At 51.3% G+C, this 22493-nt stretch overlaps 1 protein-coding gene across 1 annotated transcript in view; it reads right to left on the bottom strand.

The window, feature by feature from the left end:
• Window positions 1-19902, bottom strand: part of LOC142470182 (copine-7-like) — a 41279-nt gene extending 21377 nt beyond the window's left edge. Inside the window, exons 1-2 of the mRNA XM_075577160.1 lie at window positions 19604-19902; window positions 1084-2096 (exon numbers count right to left, since the gene is read on the bottom strand). Of these exons, the coding sequence (XP_075433275.1) occupies window positions 1084-1263 (180 nt within the window). The 5' untranslated portion in view covers window positions 1264-2096; window positions 19604-19902. The remainder of the gene's footprint in view (window positions 1-1083; window positions 2097-19603) is intronic.
• Window positions 19903-22493: the final 2591 nt, after the last annotated feature.

Genomic DNA, 22493 nt, shown 5'->3' with positions numbered 1-22493 from the left:
GAGCCACAGTAATGGAGCTGTGTGTATGAGCAGGGCTGGAATAGCAGAGTGAGCCACAGTAATGGAGCTGTGTGTATGAGCAGGGCTGGAATAGCAGAGTGAGCCGCGGGGATAGAGCTGTGTGTATGAGCAGGGCTGGAATAGCAGAGTGAGCCACAGTAATGGAGCTGTGTGTATGAGCAGGGCTGGAATAGCAGAGTGAGCCGCAGTGATGGAGCTGTGTGTATGAGCAGTGCTGGAATAGCAGAGTGAGCCGCGGGATAGAGCTGTGTGTATGAGCAGGGCTGGAATAGCAGAGTGAGCCACAGTAATGGAGCTGTGTGTATGAGCAGGGCTGGAATAGCAGAGTGAGCCGCGGGGATAGAGCTGTGTGTATGAGCAGGGCTGGAATAGCAGAGTGAGCCACAGTAATGGAGCTGTGTGTATGAGCAGGGCTGGAATAGCAGAGTGAGCCACAGTAATGCAGCTGTGTGTATAAGCAGTGCTGGAATAGCAGAGTGAGCTGCAGTGGTGGAGCTGTGTGTATGAGCAGTGCTGGAATAGCAGAGTGAGCTGCAGTGGTGGAGCTGTGTGCATGAGCAGTGCTGGAATAGCAGAGTGAGCCGCGGGGATAGAGCTGTGTGTATGAGCAGGGCTGGAATAGCAGAGTGAGCCACAGTAATGCAGCTGTGTGTATGAGCAGTGCTGGAATAGTAGAGTGAGCTGCAGTGGTGGAGCTGTGTGCATGAGCAGTGCTGGAATAGCAGAGTGAGCTGCAGTGGTGGAGCTGTGTGCATGAGCAGTGCTGGAATAGCAGAGTGAGCTGCAGTGGTGGAGCTGTGTGTATGAGAAGTGCTGGAATAGTACAGGGAGCTATACACAACATAATATATCACAACATATTGTTGCCAATACCAGTGGGTATAGCTACATACATGTACACGGGACCACACAAACACATACATGTCAGCTTATACAGAAAACGTGGCAGTGATATACATGTGCATGTATGTATACACAAGCACAGGGATACATGCACATACATGTCTGACGTGTAATGAGATGGATGCACAGGACGCCATGTCACAGTGACCCTGATTCTACCTCCATCCACTGTCCTTGGGACTGCAGGAGCAGCACGGCACACGGGTCAGACTTGTTCAGCGTGTCCCTGTCCAGCAGGTGTTTGCAGCACACGCGCAGCTCCACCTTGGACACGCATGTGCCGGTGACGGCTCCGAGAGAGGAGGGAGATGCCAAGTCTGAGATCTCATTCACCATCATCTTCCCAAAGGAGGAAGTCAGAGCTGGAGAGGAGGGATAAGACGGCAGCGGGGGAGGCCCAGGTCAGAGGTGGCGAGGTACAAAATGACGGTCAGAAGGACAGTTCCTCCATATGACAGTCTGAGTCAGGGAACTTCTGAAGCATGGAAGGACGTCTCTTTGTTGCTGTGGAGCTGTCTCTTTAGGAAGCAGTCACTTGGCAGCTCTTCTCGCTATGGGATGCTCTCTCTTGAGATATGATACATGAACAAACCTAGAGATGAAGGTTCAAGCAGATCATCCAAGGAGTGAGTGAGACAGGAGCGAGTGTCAGCTCAGGGCTGAGTTGGGATCAGGGGGCAGATGGCCAGGGATAGCCAGGTCTCTATGCGAGTGGTCACTGATCATGGATAGGACACAGGATGTTAGTTCTATTCCATGCTATTGTGAGTGAGCGACCTGTGTGATCTTGGGAATGAATGTGGGAAAAATGTGATGAGCCTGAAATGCATCAGGACCAGAGCAGCTACTGGGAGTCTGCGATTGTGTGTGTGTGTTGCTGCAGACTTGTGTGTCCTGCACACAGGGAACAGGTGCACTTTAAAGCCTCTGTCTCTTCCCCCTTGTTCCGGCTCTCTGGGCTGTCTCTTTAGACCCTATCTGCTCTCTTTAGCAGGTCACACTGTGCTCTGCTCCTCTGTCATTGCCCACGGTGGAAGGCCCGGATATGCCACAGTAACTGGAGGTGTTTGGGGACGTTCTTACAGCTGAGAGAAGGATATAGTGATGAGTCCCAGCAGCCAGGAGACAAATCCTTGTGAGAAGATGAAATCACAGGGAATGGACATGTGCTCCTGCAAGGGATAAACACACACATGTATGATATATCTGTCATTAAGCTGCAGTCCTTGTATTGCAAGTCTATCCTGCGTGGTACATATCCCACCGCACACACCATTCTCACCATGAAGTTTTGCGTCATGTGGAAAAGGCATCACTTTATTTCATACATTGAACTGTCAACGTTATATGTTTCAATGTCAGGCTATGAGGAGGGCTCCACGGAGCAGTACCACTAATACTCATATAGAAGTGGCATCTCTGCATCTCTTTCCTTAGTGCCGTGTAAACCTCCGGCTCTGAACGTTAGGACTTGGACGATAATCTTCTTCTATCTGACAAAGAAACAGCATTTCACAGCAGAAAGAACCACATGGTTCACCTCACTCTTTATGTAAAACCTCACACGCTATGTGATCCATCACTTTCTTTTATATTTAGGTTTTAGGCTTATGTCTATCCCAAGCATGTTTTAATTCCCTTACTGTTATACCCACTACCAACTCTGCTGGAAGGGAACTCCACCAGTCTAGCACCCATTCCTCCCATTTCCCCTGAGCCTCTCCCATCAAGCTTTAGGACATAGCGTTTCTCTGAGACATGCTTCCCTCCTGTACTTTGCTGAAACCCTTTATATATGTGACAGTTTCTCTCATACCCCCCTCTCCCTTCTCTCCTGTAAGCTGCACATATTAACCCTTTATATATGTGACAGTGTCTCTCATATCCCCCTCCCCCTTCTCTCCTGTAAGCTGCACATATTAACCCTTTATATATGTGACAGTTTCTCCCATATCCCCCTCCCCCTTCTCTCCTGTAAGCTGCACATATTAACCCTTTATATATGTGACAGTTTCTCCCATATCCCCCTCCCCCTTCTCTCCTGTAAGCTGCACATATTAACCCTTTATATATGTGACAGTTTCTCTCATATCCCCCTCTCCCTTCTCTCCTGTAAGCTGCACATATTAACCCTTTAAATATGTGACAGTTTCTCTCATACCCCCCTCTCCCTTCTCTCCTGTAAGCCGCACATATTAAGGTAATTTGCTCTTTCCTGTAGATCCTGCAGCGTCTCAGTAACCCTTTTTTTTGCTCTTTGCACAATCTCCAATTTAGTGACGTCTTGCGGAGACCTGGTCTCCAGAACATAGCACAGAACTCTAGGTGAGATCTCCCCAATGATCGATAAAGTGGCCTCACCCCCCCCCCCCACTCCTCTCTTCCTGCTGCTAATACCTCTCCCTATCCAACCTAAAATCCCACTGCTAATACATCTCCCTATACACCCTAACACCCCACTGCTAATACCTCTCCCTATACACCCTAACACCCCGCTGCTAATACCTCTCCCTATACACCCTAACATCCCGCTGCTAATACCTCTCCCTGTACACCCTAACATCCCACTGCTAATACCTCTCCCTATACACCCTAACACCCCGCTGCTAATACCTCTCCCTATACACCCTAACATCCTGCTGCTAATACCTCTCCCTATACACCATAACATCCCGCTGCTAATACCTCTCCCTATACACCCTAACATCCCGCTGCTAATACCTCTCCCTATGCACCCTAACATCCCGCTGCTAATACCTCTCCCTATACACCCTAACACCCCGCTGCTAATACCTCTCCCTATACACCCTAACACCCCTCTGCTAATACCTCTCCCTATACACCCTAACATCCTGCTGCTAATACCTCTCCCTATACACCCTAACACCCCGCTGCTAATACCTCTCCCTATACACCCTAACATCCTGCTGCTAATACCTCTCCCTATACACCATAACATCCCGCTGCTAATACCTCTCCCTATACACCCTAACATCCCGCTGCTAATACCTCTCCCTATGCACCCTAACATCCCGCTGCTAATACCTCTCCCTATACACCCTAACACCCCGCTGCTAATACCTCTCCCTATACACCCTAACACCCCTCTGCTAATACCTCTCCCTATACACCCTAACATCCTGCTGCTAATACCTCTCCCTATACACCCTAACACCCTGCTGCTAATACCTCTCCCTATACACCCTAACATCCCGCTGCTAATACCTCTCCCTATACACCCTAACACCCCGCTGCTAATACCTCTCCCTATACACCCTAACACCCCTCTGCTAATACCTCTCCCTATACACCCTAACATCCTGCTGCTAATACCTCTCCCTATACACCCTAACATCCTGCTGCTAATACCTCTCCCTATACACCCTAACACCCCGCTGCTAATACCTCTCCCTATACACCCTAACACCCTGCTGCTAATACCTCTCCCTATACACCCTAACACCCCGCTGCTAATACCTCTCCCTATACACCCTAACACCCCGCTGCTAATACTTCTCCATATACACCCTAACACCCCACTGCTAATATCTCTCCCTATACAACCTAACATCCTGCTGCTAATACCTCTCCCTATACACCCTAACACCCCGCTGCTAATACCTCTCCCTATACACCCTAACAACCCGCTGCTAATACCTCTCCCTATACACCCTAACATCCCGCTGCTAATACCTCTCCCTATACACCTTAACATCCTGCTGCTAATACCTCTCCCTATACACCCTAACACCCCGCTGCTAATACCTCTCCCTATACACCCTAACACCCCGCTGCTAATACCTCTCCCTATACACCCTAACATCCCGCTGCTAATACCTCTCCCTATACACCTTAACATCCTGCTGCTAATACCTCTCCCTATACACCCTAACACCCCACTGCTAATACCTCTCCCTATACACCCTAACACTATGCTGCTAATACCTCTCCCTATACACCTTAACACCCCGCTGCTAATACCTCTTCCTATACACCCTAACATCCCGCTGCTAATACCTCTCCCTATACACCCTAACATCCCGCTGCTAATACCTCTCCCTATACATCCTAACATCCCGCTGCTAATACCTCTCCCTATACACCCTAACATCCCGCTGCTAATACCTCTCCCTATATACCCTAACATCCCGCTGCTAATACCTCTCCCTATACACCCTAACATCCTGCTGCTAATACCTCTCCCTATTCACCCTAACATCCTGCTGCTAATACCTCTCCCTATACACCCTAACACCCCGCTGCTAATACCTCTCCCTATACACCCTAACACCCTGCTGCTAATACCTCTCCCTATACACCCTAACACCCCGCTGCTAATACCTCTCCCTATACACCCTAACACCCCGCTGCTAATACTTCTCCATATACACCCTAACATCCCGCTGCTAATACCTCTCCCTATTCACCCTAACACCCTGCTACTAATACCTCTCCCTCTACACCCTAATATCCCGCTGCTAATACCTCTCCGTATGCACCCTAACATCCTGCTGCTAATACCTCTCCCTATACACCCTAACATCCCGCTGCTAATACCTCTCCGTATACACCCTAACATCCTGCTGCTAATACCTCTCCCTATACACCCTAACACCCCGCTGCTAATACCTCTCCCTATACACCCTAACATCCTGCTGCTAATACCTCTCCCTATACACCCTAACACCCCGTTTCTAATACCTCTCCCTATACACCCTAACATCCTGCTGCTAATACCTCTCCCTATACACCCTAACACCCCGCTGCTTATACCTCTCCCTATACACCCTAACACCCTGCTGCTAATACCTCTTCCTATACACCCTAACACCCCGCTGCTAGTACCTCTTCCTATACACCCTAACATCCCGCTGCTAATACCTCTCCCTATACACCCTAACATCCTGCTGCTAATACCTCTCCCTATACACCCTAACATCCTGCTGCTAATACCTCTCCCTATACACCCTAACACCCCGCTGCTAATACCTCTCCCTATACACCCTAACACCCTGCTGCTAATACCTCTCCCTATACACCCTAACACCCCGCTGCTAATACCTCTCCCTATACACCCTAACACCCTGCTGCTAATACCTCTCCCTATACACACTAACACCCCGCTGCTAATACCTCTCCCTATACACCCTAACATCCTGCTGCTAATACCTCTCCCTATACACCCTAACACCCCGCTGCTAATACCTCTCCCTATACACCCTAACACCCTGCTGCTAATACCTCTTCCTATACACCCTAACACCCCGCTGCTAATACCTCTTCCTATACACCCTAACATCCCGCTGCTAATACCTCTCCCTATACACCCTAACATCCTGCTGCTAATACCTCTCCCTATACACCGTAACATCCTGCTGCTAATACCTCTCCCTATACACCCTAACACCCCGCTGCTAATACCTCTCCCTATACACCCTAACACCCCGCTGCTAATACCTCTCCCTATACACCCTAACACCCTGCTGCTAATACCTCTCCCTATACACCCTAACATCCTGCTGCTAGTACCTCTCCCTATACACCCTAACACCCTGCTGCTAATACCTCTCCCTATACACCCTAACATCCTGCTGCTAGTACCTCTCCCTATACACCCTAACACCCCGCTGCTAATACCTCTTCCTATACACCCTAACACCCCGCTGCTAATACCTCTCCCTATACACCCTAACACCCTGCTGCTAATACCTCTCCCTATACACCCTAACATCCTGCTGCTAATACCTCTCCCCATACACCCTAACATCCTGCTGCTAATACCTCTCCCTATACACCCTAACATCCCGCTGCTAATACCTCTCCCTATACACCTTAACATCCTGCTGCTAATACCTCTCCCTATACACCCTAACACCCCACTGCTAATACCTCTCCCTATACACCCTAACACTATGCTGCTAATACCTCTCCCTATACACCTTAACACCCCGCTGCTAATACCTCTTCCTATACACCCTAACATCCCGCTGCTAATACCTCTCCCTATACACCCTAACACCCCGCTGCTAATACCTCTCCCTATACACCTTAACATCCCACTGCTAATACCTCTCCCTATACACTCTAACTAACATCCCGCTGATAATACCTCTCCCTATACACCCTAACATCCCGCTGCTAATACCTCTCCCTATACATCCTAACATCCCGCTGCTAATACCTCTCCCTATACACCCTAACATCCCGCTGCTAATACCTCTCCCTATATACCCTAACATCCCGCTGCTAATACCTCTCCCTATACACCCTAACATCCTGCTGCTAATACCTCTCCCTATTCACCCTAACATCCTGCTGCTAATACCTCTCCCTATACACCCTAACACCCCGCTGCTAATACCTCTCCCTATACACCCTAACACCCCGCTGCTAATACCTCTCCCTATACACCCTAACACCCCGCTGCTAATACTTCTCCATATACACCCTAACATCCCGCTGCTAATACCTCTCCCTATTCACCCTAACACCCTGCTACTAATACCTCTCCCTCTACACCCTAATATCCCGCTGCTAATACCTCTCCGTATGCACCCTAACATCCTGCTGCTAATACCTCTCCCTATACACCCTAACATCCCGCTGCTAATACCTCTCCGTATACACCCTAACATCCTGCTGCTAATACCTCTCCCTATACACCCTAACACCCCGCTGCTAATACCTCTCCCTATACACCCTAACATCCTGCTGCTAATACCTCTCCCTATACACCCTAACACCCCGTTTCTAATACCTCTCCCTATACACCCTAACATCCTGCTGCTAATACCTCTCCCTATACACCCTAACACCCCGCTGCTTATACCTCTCCCTATACACCCTAACACCCTGCTGCTAATACCTCTTCCTATACACCCTAACACCCCGCTGCTAGTACCTCTTCCTATACACCCTAACATCCCGCTGCTAATACCTCTCCCTATACACCCTAACATCCTGCTGCTAATACCTCTCCCTATACACCCTAACACCCCGCTGCTAATACCTCTCCCTATACACCCTAACACCCCGCTGCTAATACCTCTCCCTATACACCCTAACACCCTGCTGCTAATACCTCTCCCTATACACCCTAACACCCCGCTGCTAATACCTCTCCCTATACACCCTAACACCCTGCTGCTAATACCTCTCCCTATACACACTAACACCCCGCTGCTAATACCTCTCCCTATACACCCTAACATCCTGCTGCTAATACCTCTCCCTATACACCCTAACACCCCGCTGCTAATACCTCTCCCTATACACCCTAACACCCTGCTGCTAATACCTCTTCCTATACACCCTAACACCCCGCTGCTAATACCTCTTCCTATACACCCTAACATCCCGCTGCTAATACCTCTCCCTATACACCCTAACATCCTGCTGCTAATACCTCTCCCTATACACCGTAACATCCTGCTGCTAATACCTCTCCCTATACACCCTAACACCCCGCTGCTAATACCTCTCCCTATACACCCTAACACCCCGCTGCTAATACCTCTCCCTATACACCCTAACACCCTGCTGCTAATACCTCTCCCTATACACCCTAACATCCTGCTGCTAGTACCTCTCCCTATACACCCTAACACCCTGCTGCTAATACCTCTCCCTATACACCCTAACATCCTGCTGCTAGTACCTCTCCCTATACACCCTAACACCCCGCTGCTAATACCTCTTCCTATACACCCTAACACCCCGCTGCTAATACCTCTCCCTATACACCCTAACACCCTGCTGCTAATACCTCTCCCTATACACCCTAACATCCTGCTGCTAATACCTCTCCCCATACACCCTAACATCCTGCTGCTAATACCTCTCCCTATACACCCTAACATCCCGCTGCTAATACCTCTCCCTATACACCTTAACATCCTGCTGCTAATACCTCTCCCTATACACCCTAACACCCCACTGCTAATACCTCTCCCTATACACCCTAACACTATGCTGCTAATACCTCTCCCTATACACCTTAACACCCCGCTGCTAATACCTCTTCCTATACACCCTAACATCCCGCTGCTAATACCTCTCCCTATACACCCTAACACCCCGCTGCTAATACCTCTCCCTATACACCTTAACATCCCACTGCTAATACCTCTCCCTATACACTCTAACTAACATCCCGCTGATAATACCTCTCCCTATACACCCTAACATCCCGCTGCTAATACCTCTCCCTATACATCCTAACATCCCGCTGCTAATACCTCTCCCTATACACCCTAACATCCCGCTGCTAATACCTCTCCCTATATACCCTAACATCCCGCTGCTAATACCTCTCCCTATACACCCTAACATCCTGCTGCTAATACCTCTCCCTATTCACCCTAACATCCTGCTGCTAATACCTCTCCCTATACACCCTAACACCCCGCTGCTAATACCTCTCCCTATACACCCTAACACCCCGCTGCTAATACCTCTCCCTATACACCCTAACACCCCGCTGCTAATACTTCTCCATATACACCCTAACATCCCGCTGCTAATACCTCTCCCTATTCACCCTAACACCCTGCTACTAATACCTCTCCCTCTACACCCTAATATCCCGCTGCTAATACCTCTCCGTATGCACCCTAACATCCTGCTGCTAATACCTCTCCCTATACACCCTAACATCCCGCTGCTAATACCTCTCCGTATACACCCTAACATCCTGCTGCTAATACCTCTCCCTATACACCCTAACACCCCGCTGCTAATACCTCTCCCTATACACCCTAACATCCTGCTGCTAATACCTCTCCCTATACACCCTAACACCCCGTTTCTAATACCTCTCCCTATACACCCTAACATCCTGCTGCTAATACCTCTCCCTATACACCCTAACACCCCGCTGCTTATACCTCTCCCTATACACCCTAACACCCTGCTGCTAATACCTCTTCCTATACACCCTAACACCCCGCTGCTAGTACCTCTTCCTATACACCCTAACATCCCGCTGCTAATACCTCTCCCTATACACCCTAACATCCTGCTGCTAATACCTCTCCCTATACACCCTAACATCCTGCTGCTAATACCTCTCCCTATACACCCTAACACCCCGCTGCTAATACCTCTCCCTATACACCCTAACACCCTGCTGCTAATACCTCTCCCTATACACCCTAACACCCCGCTGCTAATACCTCTCCCTATACACCCTAACACCCTGCTGCTAATACCTCTCCCTATACACACTAACACCCCGCTGCTAATACCTCTCCCTATACACCCTAACATCCTGCTGCTAATACCTCTCCCTATACACCCTAACACCCCGCTGCTAATACCTCTCCCTATACACCCTAACACCCTGCTGCTAATACCTCTTCCTATACACCCTAACACCCCGCTGCTAATACCTCTTCCTATACACCCTAACATCCCGCTGCTAATACCTCTCCCTATACACCCTAACATCCTGCTGCTAATACCTCTCCCTATACACCGTAACATCCTGCTGCTAATACCTCTCCCTATACACCCTAACACCCCGCTGCTAATACCTCTCCCTATACACCCTAACACCCCGCTGCTAATACCTCTCCCTATACACCCTAACACCCTGCTGCTAATACCTCTCCCTATACACCCTAACATCCTGCTGCTAGTACCTCTCCCTATACACCCTAACACCCTGCTGCTAATACCTCTCCCTATACACCCTAACATCCTGCTGCTAGTACCTCTCCCTATACACCCTAACACCCCGCTGCTAATACCTCTTCCTATACACCCTAACACCCCGCTGCTAATACCTCTCCCTATACACCCTAACACCCTGCTGCTAATACCTCTCCCTATACACCCTAACATCCTGCTGCTAATACCTCTCCCCATACACCCTAACATCCTGCTGCTAATACCTCTCCCTATACACCCTAACACCCCGCTGCTAATACATCTCCCTATACACCCTAACACCCCGCTGCTAATACCTCTCCCTATACACCCCAACACCTCGCTGCTAATACCTCTCCCTATACACCCTAACATCCCGCTGCTAATACCTCTCCCTATACATCCTAACATCCCGCTGCTAATACCTCTCCCTATACACCCTAACATCCCGCTGCTAATACCTCTCCCTATACACCCTAACATCCCGCTGCTAATACCTCTCCCTATACACCCTAACATCCTGCTGCTAATACCTCTCCCTATTCACCCTAACATCCTGCTGCCAATACATCTCCCTATACACCCTAACACCCTGCTGCTAATATCTCTCCCTATACAACCTAACATCCTGCTGCTAATACCTCTCCCTATACACCCTAATACCCTGCTGCTAATACCTCTCCCTATACACCCTAACATCCCGCTGCTAATACCTCTCCCTATACACCCTAACATCCCGCTGCTAATACCTCTCCCTATACACCCTAACACCCCGCTGCTGATACCTCTCCCTATACACCCTAACACCCCGCTGCTAATACCTCTCCCTATACACCCTAACACCCCGCTGCTAATACCTTTCCCTATACACCCTAACATCCTGCTGCTAATACCTCTCCCTATACACCCTAACATCCCGCTGCTAATACCTCTCCCTATACACCCTAACACCCCGCTGCTAATACCTCTCCCTATACACCCTAACACCCCGCTGCTGATACCTCTCCCTATACACCCTAACACCCCGCTGCTAATACCTCTCCCTATACACCCTAACACCCCGCTGCTAATACCTTTCCCTATACACCCTAACATCCTGCTGCTAATACCTCTCCCTATACACCCTAACATCCCGCTGCTAATACCTCTCCCTATACACCCCAACACCCTGCTGCTAATACCTCTCCCTATACACCCTAACACCCCGCTGCTGATACCTCTCCCTATACACCCTAACACCCCGCTGCTAATACCTCTCCCTATACACCCTAACACCCCGCTGCTAATACCTCTCCCTATACACCCTAACACCCCGCTGCTGATACCTCTCCCTATACACCCTAACACCCCGCTGCTAATACCTCTCCCTATACACCCTAACACCCCGCTGCTAATACCTTTCCCTATACACCCTAACATCCTGCTGCTAATACCTCTCCCTATACACCCTAACATCCCGCTGCTAATACCTCTCCCTATACACCCCAACACCCTGCTGCTAATACCTCTCCCTATACACCCTAACACCCCGCTGCTAATACCTTTCCCTATACACCCTAACATCCTGCTGCTAATACCTCTCCCTATACACCCTAACATCCCGCTGCTAATACCTCTCCCTATACACCCCAACACCCTGCTGCTAATACCTCTCCCTATACACCCTAACACCCCGCTGCTGATACCTCTCCCTATACACCCTAACACCCCGCTGCTAATACCTCTCCCTATACACCCTAACACCCCGCTGCTAATACCTTTCCCTATACACCCTAACATCCTGCTGCTAATACCTCTCCCTATACACCCTAACATCCCGCTGCTAATACCTCTCCCTATACACCCCAACACCCTGCTGCTAATACCTCTCCCTATACACCCTAACACCCCGCTGCTGATACCTCTCCCTATACACCCTAACACCCCGCTGCTAATACCTCTCCCTATACACCCTAACACCCCGCTGCTAATACCTCTCCCTATACACCCTAACACCCCGCTGCTGATACCTCTCCCTATACACCCTAACACCCCGCTGCTAATACCTCTCCCTATACACCCTAACACCCCGCTGCTAATACCTTTCCCTATACACCCTAACATCCTGCTGCTAATACCTCTCCCTATACACCCTAACATCCCGCTGCTAATACCTCTCCCTATACACCCCAACACCCTGCTGCTAATACCTCTCCCTATACACCCTAACACCCCGCTGCTGATACCTCTCCCTATACACCCTAACACCCCGCTGCTAATACCTCTCCCTATACACCCTAACACCCCGCTGCTAATACCTTTCCCTATACACCCTAACATCCTGCTGCTAATACCTCTCCCTATACACCCTAACATCCCGCTGCTAATACCTCTCCCTATACACCCCAACACCCCGCTGCTAATACCTCTCCCTATACACCCCAACACCCCGCTGCTAATACCTCTCCCTATACACCCCAACACCCCGCTGCTAATACCTCTCCCTATACACCCTAACACCCCGCTGCTGATACCTCTCCCTATACACCCCAACACCCTGCTGCTAATACCTCTCCCTATACACCCTAACACCCCGCTGCTAATACCTTTCCCTATACACCCTAACATCCTGCTGCTAATACCTCTCCCTATACACCCTAACATCCCGCTGCTAATACCTCTCCCTATACACCCCAACACCCCGCTGCTAATACCTCTCCCTATACACCCCAACACCCCGCTGCTAATACCTCTCCCTATACACCCCAACACCCCGCTGCTAATACCTCTCCCTATACACCCTAACACCCAGCTGCTGATACCTCTCCCTATACACCCCAACACCCTGCTGCTGATACCTCTCCCTATACACCCCAACACCCCGCTGCTAATACCTCTCCCTATACACCCTAACACCCCGCTGCTAATACCTCTCCCTATACACCCCAACACCCCGCTGCTAATACCTCTCCCTATACACCCCAACACCCCGCTGCTGATACCTCTCCCTATACACCCCAATACCCCGCTGGCCTCCCCCCCGGGCAGTGTCACAGTTAGCAGCGAGTGTGATTGGGTTTAGCGCTGTAACATGGAGCAGGCTGCAGATGGGAAGTGGAGCTTCCTACGCACGGAGCAGCGCCCTTACTGCTCCCACACAGTCCCTGTGACCATGAAACACAGCAACACGTCACACTGCACAGACACAACACGTAACACTGCACAGACACAACACGTAACACTGCACAGACACAACACGTAACACTGCACAGACACAACACGCAACACTGCGCGGGCACAACACGTAACACTGCGCGGGCACAACACGTAACACTGCGCGGGCACAACACGTAACACTGCGCGGGCACAACACGTCACACTGCACAGACACAACACGTAACACTGCACAGACACAACACGTAACACTGCACAGACACAACACGTAACACTGCGCGGGCACAACACGTAACACTGCGCGGGCACAACACGTAACACTGCGCGGGCACAACACGTAACACTGCGCGGGCACAACACGTAACACTGCACAGACACAACACGTAACACTGCGCGCGCACAACACGTAACACTGCGCGGGCACAACACGTAACACTGCGCGGGCACAACACGTAACACTGCACAGACACAACACGTAATACTGCGCGGATACAACACGTAACACTGCACAAACACAACACGTAACACTGCACAAACACAACACGTAACACTGCGCGGATACAACACATAACACTGCGCGGATACAACACGTAACACTGCGCGGGCACAACACGTAACACTGCACGGACACAACACGTAATACTGCGCGGATACAACACGTCACACTGCACAGACACAACACGTAACACTGCGCGGATACAACACGTAACACTGCGCGGATACAACACGTAACACTGCGCGGACACAACACGTCACACTGCACAGACACAACACGTCACACTGCACAGACACAACACGTAATACTGCGTGGACACAACACGTCACACTGCGCGGATACAACACGTAACACTGCACAAACACAACACGTAGCACTGCGCGGACACAACACGTCACACTGCACAGACACAACACGTCACACTGCACAGACACAACACGTAATACTGCGCGGACACAACACGTCACACTGCGCGGATACAACACGTAGCACTGCACAAACACAACACGTAACACTGCTCGGGCACAACACGTAACACTGCACGGATACAACACGTAACACTGCACAAACGCAACACGTCACACTGCACGGATACAACACGTAACACTGCACGGATACAACACGTAACACTGCACAAACGCAACACGTCACACTGCGCGGGCACAACACGTCACACTGCGCGGATACAACACGTGATGGGACTTGTCACCGGCTGCTGATTTATATATTCATACACTTCATTTTCTTCTGAGAAACTCCCGTAACATCCATAATTAACCCCTTCACTCCCGGTCCTGCCACACGCTGCTTTGCTCCTCCAGCACCAGCTTCCCACATGGAGCTGGGTTTAAGTTTCATGTTCGGGAGACTTTGTATTTGTGCTTTTTTTAACGCTGTATCTTTGTATTAAACAGACTCATTAATTAAGGACGCGGATTCTCACGCAAACCCTGACATCTGTTGTGTGGTGTTTACTACACAAAGTTACACAAGGTTACACAAGGTCCCTTCAGCGCATCGCAAGCTCCTCTGGCAGAGAAAGGGTTAGTATCCAAAAGAGGGTCTGAAGCGGGTGTGAGATTTCCGTGGGTCAGGTGGTCAGGGTCTTCCTGAGAGATAGCTGTGGTTCCAAGAGCCAGCACCCCCTTGCAGACAGGCGCCCCCCACAATTCCCACCTCCCGATATCTGCTGCTGTTCCTGTAGGTGTCTCAATATACACCGGGTGTAAAGATATGCTGGTGCAGCGTGAGAAGGGGTGTGCAACAGGGCGAGAAGCGGGAATGGGGCGAGAAGCGGGAACGGGGCGAGAAGCGGAGAATGGAGTGAGAAGCGGGGTACGGGGCGAGAAGCGGGGTACGGGGCGAGAAGCGGGGTTTGGGGTGAGAAGCGGAGAATGGGGTGAGAAACAGGGTGCGGTGGGGAGAAACAGAGTGCGGGGGGAGAAGCAGAGTGCAGATGAGAAGCTGGGTATGGGGTGAGAAGCAGGGTGTCGGGTGAGAAGCTGGGAACGGTGTGAGAAGCAAGGTGCGGGTGAGAAGCAAGGTGCGGGGTGAGAAGCAAGGTGCGGGGTGAGAAGCAAGGTGCAGGGTGAGAAGCAAGGTGCAGGGGGAGAAGCTGGGTGCGGGTGAGTAGCAGAGTGCAGATGAGAAGCAGGGTGCGGGGTGAGAAGCAGGGTGCAGATGAGAAGCAGAGTGCAGATGAGAAGCGGGGTGCGGGGTGAGAAGCAGGGTGCGGGGTGAGAAACAGGGTGCGGGGTGAGAAACAGGGTGCGGGGTGAGAAACAGGGTGCGGGGTGAGAAGCAGGGCGTGGGGTGAGAAGCAGGGCGTGGGGTGAGAAGCAGGGCGTGGGGTGAGAAGCAGGGCGAGGGGTGAGAAGCAGGGTGCGGGGTGAGAAGCAGAGTATGGGGTGAGAAGCAGGGCGAGGGGTGAGAAGCAGGGTGCGGGGTGAGAAGCAGAGTATGGGGTGAGAAGCAGGGTGCGGGGTGAGAAGCAGGGTGCGGGGTGAGAAGCAGGGTGCGGGGTGAGAAGCAGGGTACAGGGTGAGAAGCAGAGTGCGGGGTGAGAAGCAGGGTGCAGAGGAGAAACAGAGTATGGGGTGAGAAGCAGGGTGCAGAGGAGAAGCAGAGTATGGGGTGAGAAGCGGGGTGCGGGTGAGAAGCAGGGTGCAGGGTGAGAAGCAGGGTGCAGAGGAGAAGCAGGGTGCAGGGTGAGAAGCAGGGTATGGGTGAGAAGCAGAGTATGGGGTGAGAAGCAGGGTACGGTGAGAAGCAGAGTATGGGGTGAGAAGCAGGATACAGGATGAGAAGCAGGGTGCAGGGTGAGAAGCAGAGTATGGGGTGAGAAGCAGGGTGCAGAGGAGAAGCAGGATGCAGGGTGAGAAGCAGGGTACGGGTGAGAAGCAGAGTATGGGGTGAGAAGCAGGGTGCAGGGTGAGAAGCAGAGTATGGGGTGAAAAGCAGGGTGCAGAGGAGAAGCAGGGTGCAGAGGAGAAGCAGGGTATGGGGTGAGAAGCGGGGTACAGGGTGAGAAGCAGGGTGCAGAGGAGAAGCAGGGTACGGGTGAGAAGCAGAGTATGGGGTGAGAAGCAGGGTACAGGGTGAGAAGCAGGGTATGGGGTGAGAAGCGGGGAACAGGGTGAGAAGCTGGGTGCGGGGTGAGAAGCAGGGTGCGGAGTGAGAAGCAGGGTGCGGGGTGAGAAGCAGGGTGCGGGGTGAGAAGCGGGGTACTTCCCAGAACCGAGCTATGTCCAGGATTCAACCCTTTCACTGCCAGAGGGCAACATGTGTGGACCCAAGCACAGTATCACTACTTTGAGCGCTGTGTGACCCGCCGCGTCTGCGTGGAGTTGGGGAGTTGGGGAGAAGGAGGTCTCCAGGGCAGCAGATATCAGATTAATTACATCAAACACAGCGGAGGCAAAAGAGAGGAGTGTGAGATCTGAACAAATTGCAGGGCGGATTCGCTCATTATACACATACTGCAGAGCGTCTCACCCACATGTGCTGCAGAGCATCACACAGATGTTCTGCCGATAGTCTCACACAGATATTCTGCAGAGCGTCTCACACAGATGTTGCCTGCAGAGCGTCTCACACAGATATTCTGCAGAGCGTCTCACAAACCTGCTGCAAAAGTCTCTCACAGATGTTCTGCAGTCTCACATGTTCTGCAGAGCATCACACACAGATGCTCTGCAGAGCATCTCACACAGATGCTCTGCAGAGCATCTCACACAGATGCTCTGCAGAGCATCACACATATGTTCTGCAGAGCATCTCACACAAAGGCAAATGTTCATTTTATTTTGGTACACGTTTTTGTAAAGTTTTCCTGCTTTTGGCTTTTCAGAACTGAACAGAAGAAGCAGAATTAAGGAGGTAAAAAGACGTGGTGAATACACAGAGGGAGGAGGAGAGGGGGAGGGGGAAGAGAGGAGAGAGGGGGGATAGAGAGAGGAGACGAGGGGAAAGAGAGGGGAGCGGGAGAGAGGGAGAGGGAGGGGACATAGAGAGAGGAGACAGAGGGGAGAGAGAGGGGGAGAGGTGAGCGGGAGAGAGGTGTGAGAGAGAGGGGAGGGGGAGACTGGTGAGAGAGAGGGGGATAGAGAGAGGAGACTGAGGGGAGAGAGGTGAGCGAGAGAGAGGGGAGAGGGAGAAGAGAGGGGAGGGGGAGACAGGTGAGAGAGAGGGGAGACAGGTGAGAGAGAGAGGGGGAGAGAGGGGAGAGGGAGAGGGAGGAGAGAGAGGGGAGGGGGGAGGCAGGTGAGAGAGAGGGGGAGACAGGTGAGAGAGAGGGCAGAGAGGGGGGGGAGAGAGGAAGAGAATGAGAGAAGGAATGGAGAGAGAGAGGAGGCTGTGGGCTCAGAATATAAAGGCAGGAAATACTGAGTGAGAGGCAGGGAGGGATCTGCCAGCACGGGCAGTGCCAACGTGTCGCGCTGTGCGACAGAACATACATGTACTCTGCGTGTTATACAATGTAACAGGTTATAACATACAGAGACAATGTGAGTCAGACCGTATATCAGAACATACACGTAACCAAGCATTAAAAAACTACAGTAAATCCCCCCCCCCCCCGGTAACTCTCCCCCTCCATGTAACCTTCCCCCTCCTCTAAAACCCCCTCGTTACAACCCTCCCCGAGACAGTCCCCTTCCAGTCCCCCCTGGTAACCCTTCCCTTCCTCGTAACCTCCACCCCCTTAATAATCCCCCTCTAAACTGTCCCCTCCCCGTCAATGTCCCACCCCCGTAACCATCCCTTCCCTGTATCCCTCTGTACAACCATCCCATCCCTGTAACGCTCCCCCTCCACGTCCCCTTCCCAGTAACGCTCCCCCTCTTTGTACCCCCCTCTCCACATCTCCCTCCCCGCAACGATCCCCCCCTTTGTACACCCCTCTCCACGTCTCCCGCCCTTCCCGTAACGCTCCCCCCTCCCCTTAACGCTCCCCGTAATGCTCCCCCCCCAACGCTCCCCCCTCCCTGTAACGCTCCCTCCTCCCCGTAACACTCCCTCCTCCCCGTAACGCTCCCCCTCTCCGTGTGCCATTTACAAACAAAACCATTTAATTTCAGAATTGTGGCTCTCCACACACCCCCCCTACCTGAGACGCGTAATTGTGTAATTGTGTAATTGTGCACGGTAGTGATTGTGTAATTGTGTAATTGTGCACGGTAGTGATTGTGTAATTGTGCACGGTAGTGATTGTGTAATTGTGTAATTGTGCACGGTAGTGATTGTGTACTGTTAATACATGTTCGTCTGTGTATGAGCATGTTCGTCATTACATGAATATATGAATGTATGTGCACACGTGTGTGTGTGTGTGTGTGTGTGTGTGTGTGTGTGTGTGTGTGTGTGCGAGTGAGCATGTCAGAGAGCAGACGTGTGCATGTGAGTACGTGTGTATGAATATAACATACATTTCTGAGCGGCACAGACCCCCAACTACAGAATAATCCCCCCATGACAAGAACAAACCCAGATTAAAGTCCGCCTGACCCCCTCCTCCTGATACTTTGTAATATCAGTTCTAGGTTCTGCCCCGGTCATGTAGAAGCGGATATTTGCTGCAGGTGTTGATACCTTTCACTGGCTCATGTAAGACATGAGCTTTTCAAACCCAACTATACAACGTGTGTCCGGCTTGTGAGCTCTTTAAAGCTCAGATACAACAGCATTCTCAAGACCGCCCCCCCCCCCCCCCATATTACAGCCATGTGTGGGGTCCCCCGGCTGCCTCCATTCATATGTATGTATGTTTATAGCACAGCTAATCCTAACACAATAAGTGCAACAAACAAAATCAGACAATAGGAAAAGAAATCCCTGACCCGGAGGGCTTACGATCTAAGTGCCCCTCTCCCTGGCTCTCACCTGCACTCCCGGGAGGAGAGCCCTCTTGGTTCAGCTCCTCAGTGGTTCTGATGGTCAGAGAGACGCCAGCTCACATGAGTAGCCTCCTCTGTATCTGCATCCTGTATCCCTGAGTATCTTCCACAGACTGTCATTCATTGTGTGCTCCCTAAGAGGGAGCCTTCCAATGCACTAACCGTTTCACTGCCAGTCTCCTCAACCTCCACATCTATCACCACCTGCCCCTCCAAGCTGCCGGCTCTCCCCCATCCACTGGAAATCCTCCCCTTTTCCTCGAGAGCTCCCTCATCTCACCCCCTGTATCTCACCCCCCAACCTCTGTATCTCACCCACCCTCGCCTCTAACCCTCTGCCTCTAACTCCCTGTATATCACCCTCTGCATCTCACCCGCCCGCCTCTCACAATCTGCATCTCACCCTCTGCCTCACACCCCCCGCATCTCACCCTCTGCCTCACCCCCCCCCGCATCTCACCCTCGTAACCAACCCACTCCCTCTCGCCCCCTGTATCTCACCCCCTGCCTCTCACAATCTGCATCTCACCCTCTGCCTCACACCCCCCGCATCTCACCCTCTGCCTCACCCCCCCCCCGCATCTCACCCTCGTAACCAACCCACTCCCTCTCGCCCCCTGTATCTCACCCCCTGCCTCTCATCTAACCCCCTCACCCCGTCTCATCCCCTGCATCTCACCTCCTCATCTCAACCCCTGTCTCTTACCCCCTCATCCCACCCCGTCTGTTACACCCTCATCTCACCCCGTGTCTTACCCCTTCATCTCACCCTTTGCCTCTTGCCCCGGTCTCTCGCCCCCCGCCCCTCCCCCTCTGTCCTGTCCCATGTGACGCCCCCAGAAAAGATGATCATTTTAAGCAGAATCCCTTTAATTTTGCTATAAAAAAAAAACCCAATGTAAAAACGCTAAATAACAGGAGAACTCCCCATTATGTTCCTCTGCCCGGCAGATCATTCCCATGTGGCTCTAAACAGCGGAACGCAGAATAAAGATCAAGAAATCGCCAGCATTCTCACCTTCTTGCTATTAACCCCTAAATTTGCTGGCGCCTCTGGCAGGGAGAGTTAAACTTCACAGCCCTGACATTTGGAGTAATGAGGGAGATCACGTAACTTCCCAGGTGCCACGGAGACAGTGATCTGTACAGCAGCTTGCACCCAGGCAAGCAGAATAATGCACATTCTCATATTGCAAGTTTAAGCCATTAGAAATCTCTTAGTGGAGTTCCATTGATTTTTAATGTACTTCTCTTTTCCCAGAATATACTAAAACTATTTCACCCCTTCCTTGCCAGAGAGGCCCTCGCACGGGGAAAGGAGCCGCGCTTAATACCGTAATGCAGATCACGAGAAGGCGGGGGGAGGTGCGTCACGTCCTTCGAGGGCCACCAACAGGTCAGGTTTTCAGGATATCCCTGCTTCGGCACAGGTGGCCAACTCCAGTTCTCAAGGGCCTACCAACAGGTCAGGTTCTCAAGATATCCCTGCTTCAGCACAGGTGGCTCAATCAGTGGCTCAGTCTTCGACTGAGCCACTGATTGAGCCACCTGTGCTGAAGCAGGGATATCTTGAGAACCTGACCTGTTGGTAGGCCCTCGAAGGCAGGAGTTGGCCGCCCCTGCATTAATCCAGATGGGGAGATAGCGGCTGGGAAAGGATCCCCTCGCAGGGCGCTCTCTGGGGTGAGATTGTGGGTGTGCGGTTTCTGGGTATAATTCAGTTACTTGTGACCCGGCATCAGCACATGTATCCGGTTTGTTACGCGGTAATGCTGGTAATGCAATGATGTCTTTTATAAGACATATCTGGTGAGATTTGAAGGGCACGATTACCTCCAAACACAGCTCAGTGTGGGCTGGGTATATAAGTATATACTGATCCCTGTGCTGTGCCCGGGATAACAGCCAATTAATAATACAATAAGCGTGTGTGGCTGATCCGTGTAATATAAAGAGTAATGTGCATATCTGGGTTACCCACATCACGGAGCCGTGTTACACGCAGCAGCGTGTACACGTTACACATGCATCATGGAGCCATGTTGCACACAGCAGCAGCATGTACACGTTGCACGCACATCATGAACCCGTGTTACCTGCAGCAGCGTGTACATGTTACACACACACACATCATGAACCCATGCTACATGCAGCAGGAGCATGTACATGTTACACGCACATCATGAACCGTGTTACTCACAACAGCATGTACACGTTACACGCACATCATGAACCGTGTTACTCACAACAGCATGTACACGTTACATGCACATCATGAACCCATGCTACATGCTGCAGGAGCATGTACACGTTACACGCACATCATGAACCGTGTTACTCACAACAGCATGTACACGTTACACGCACATCATGAACCGTGTTACTCACAACAGCATGTACACGTTACATGCACATTTTGAACCCGTGTCACTTGCAGCAGCATGTACACGTTACACGCATATCATGAGCCCATATTACTCACAGCAGCATGTTTCCGTGTTACTCACAGCAGCAGCACGTACACACTACACACACATCATGAACCCGTGTTACTCACAGCAGCATGTACACGTTACACGTAGATCATGATTCCTTGCTACTCACCGCAGCAGCATGTACGTGTTACACAGCATGTACGTGTTACACAGCATGTACGTGTTACACAGCATGTACGTGTTACACAGCGTGTTACACAGCATGTACGTGTTACACAGCGTGTTACACAGCATGTACGTGTTACACAGCGTGTTACACAGCATGTAAGTGTTACACAGCGTGTTACACAGCATGTACGTGTTACACAGCATGTACGTGTTACACAGCATGTTACACAGCATGTTACACAGCATGTACGTGTTACACAGCATGTACGTGTT

Source organism: Ascaphus truei, chromosome 19 (genome assembly GCF_040206685.1).
Source record: "Ascaphus truei isolate aAscTru1 chromosome 19, aAscTru1.hap1, whole genome shotgun sequence".
Classification (NCBI taxonomy): Eukaryota; Metazoa; Chordata; class Amphibia; order Anura; family Ascaphidae; genus Ascaphus; species Ascaphus truei.
Note: the sequence above shows the minus strand (reverse complement) of the source record. Positions and strands in the feature narration are given on the sequence as shown.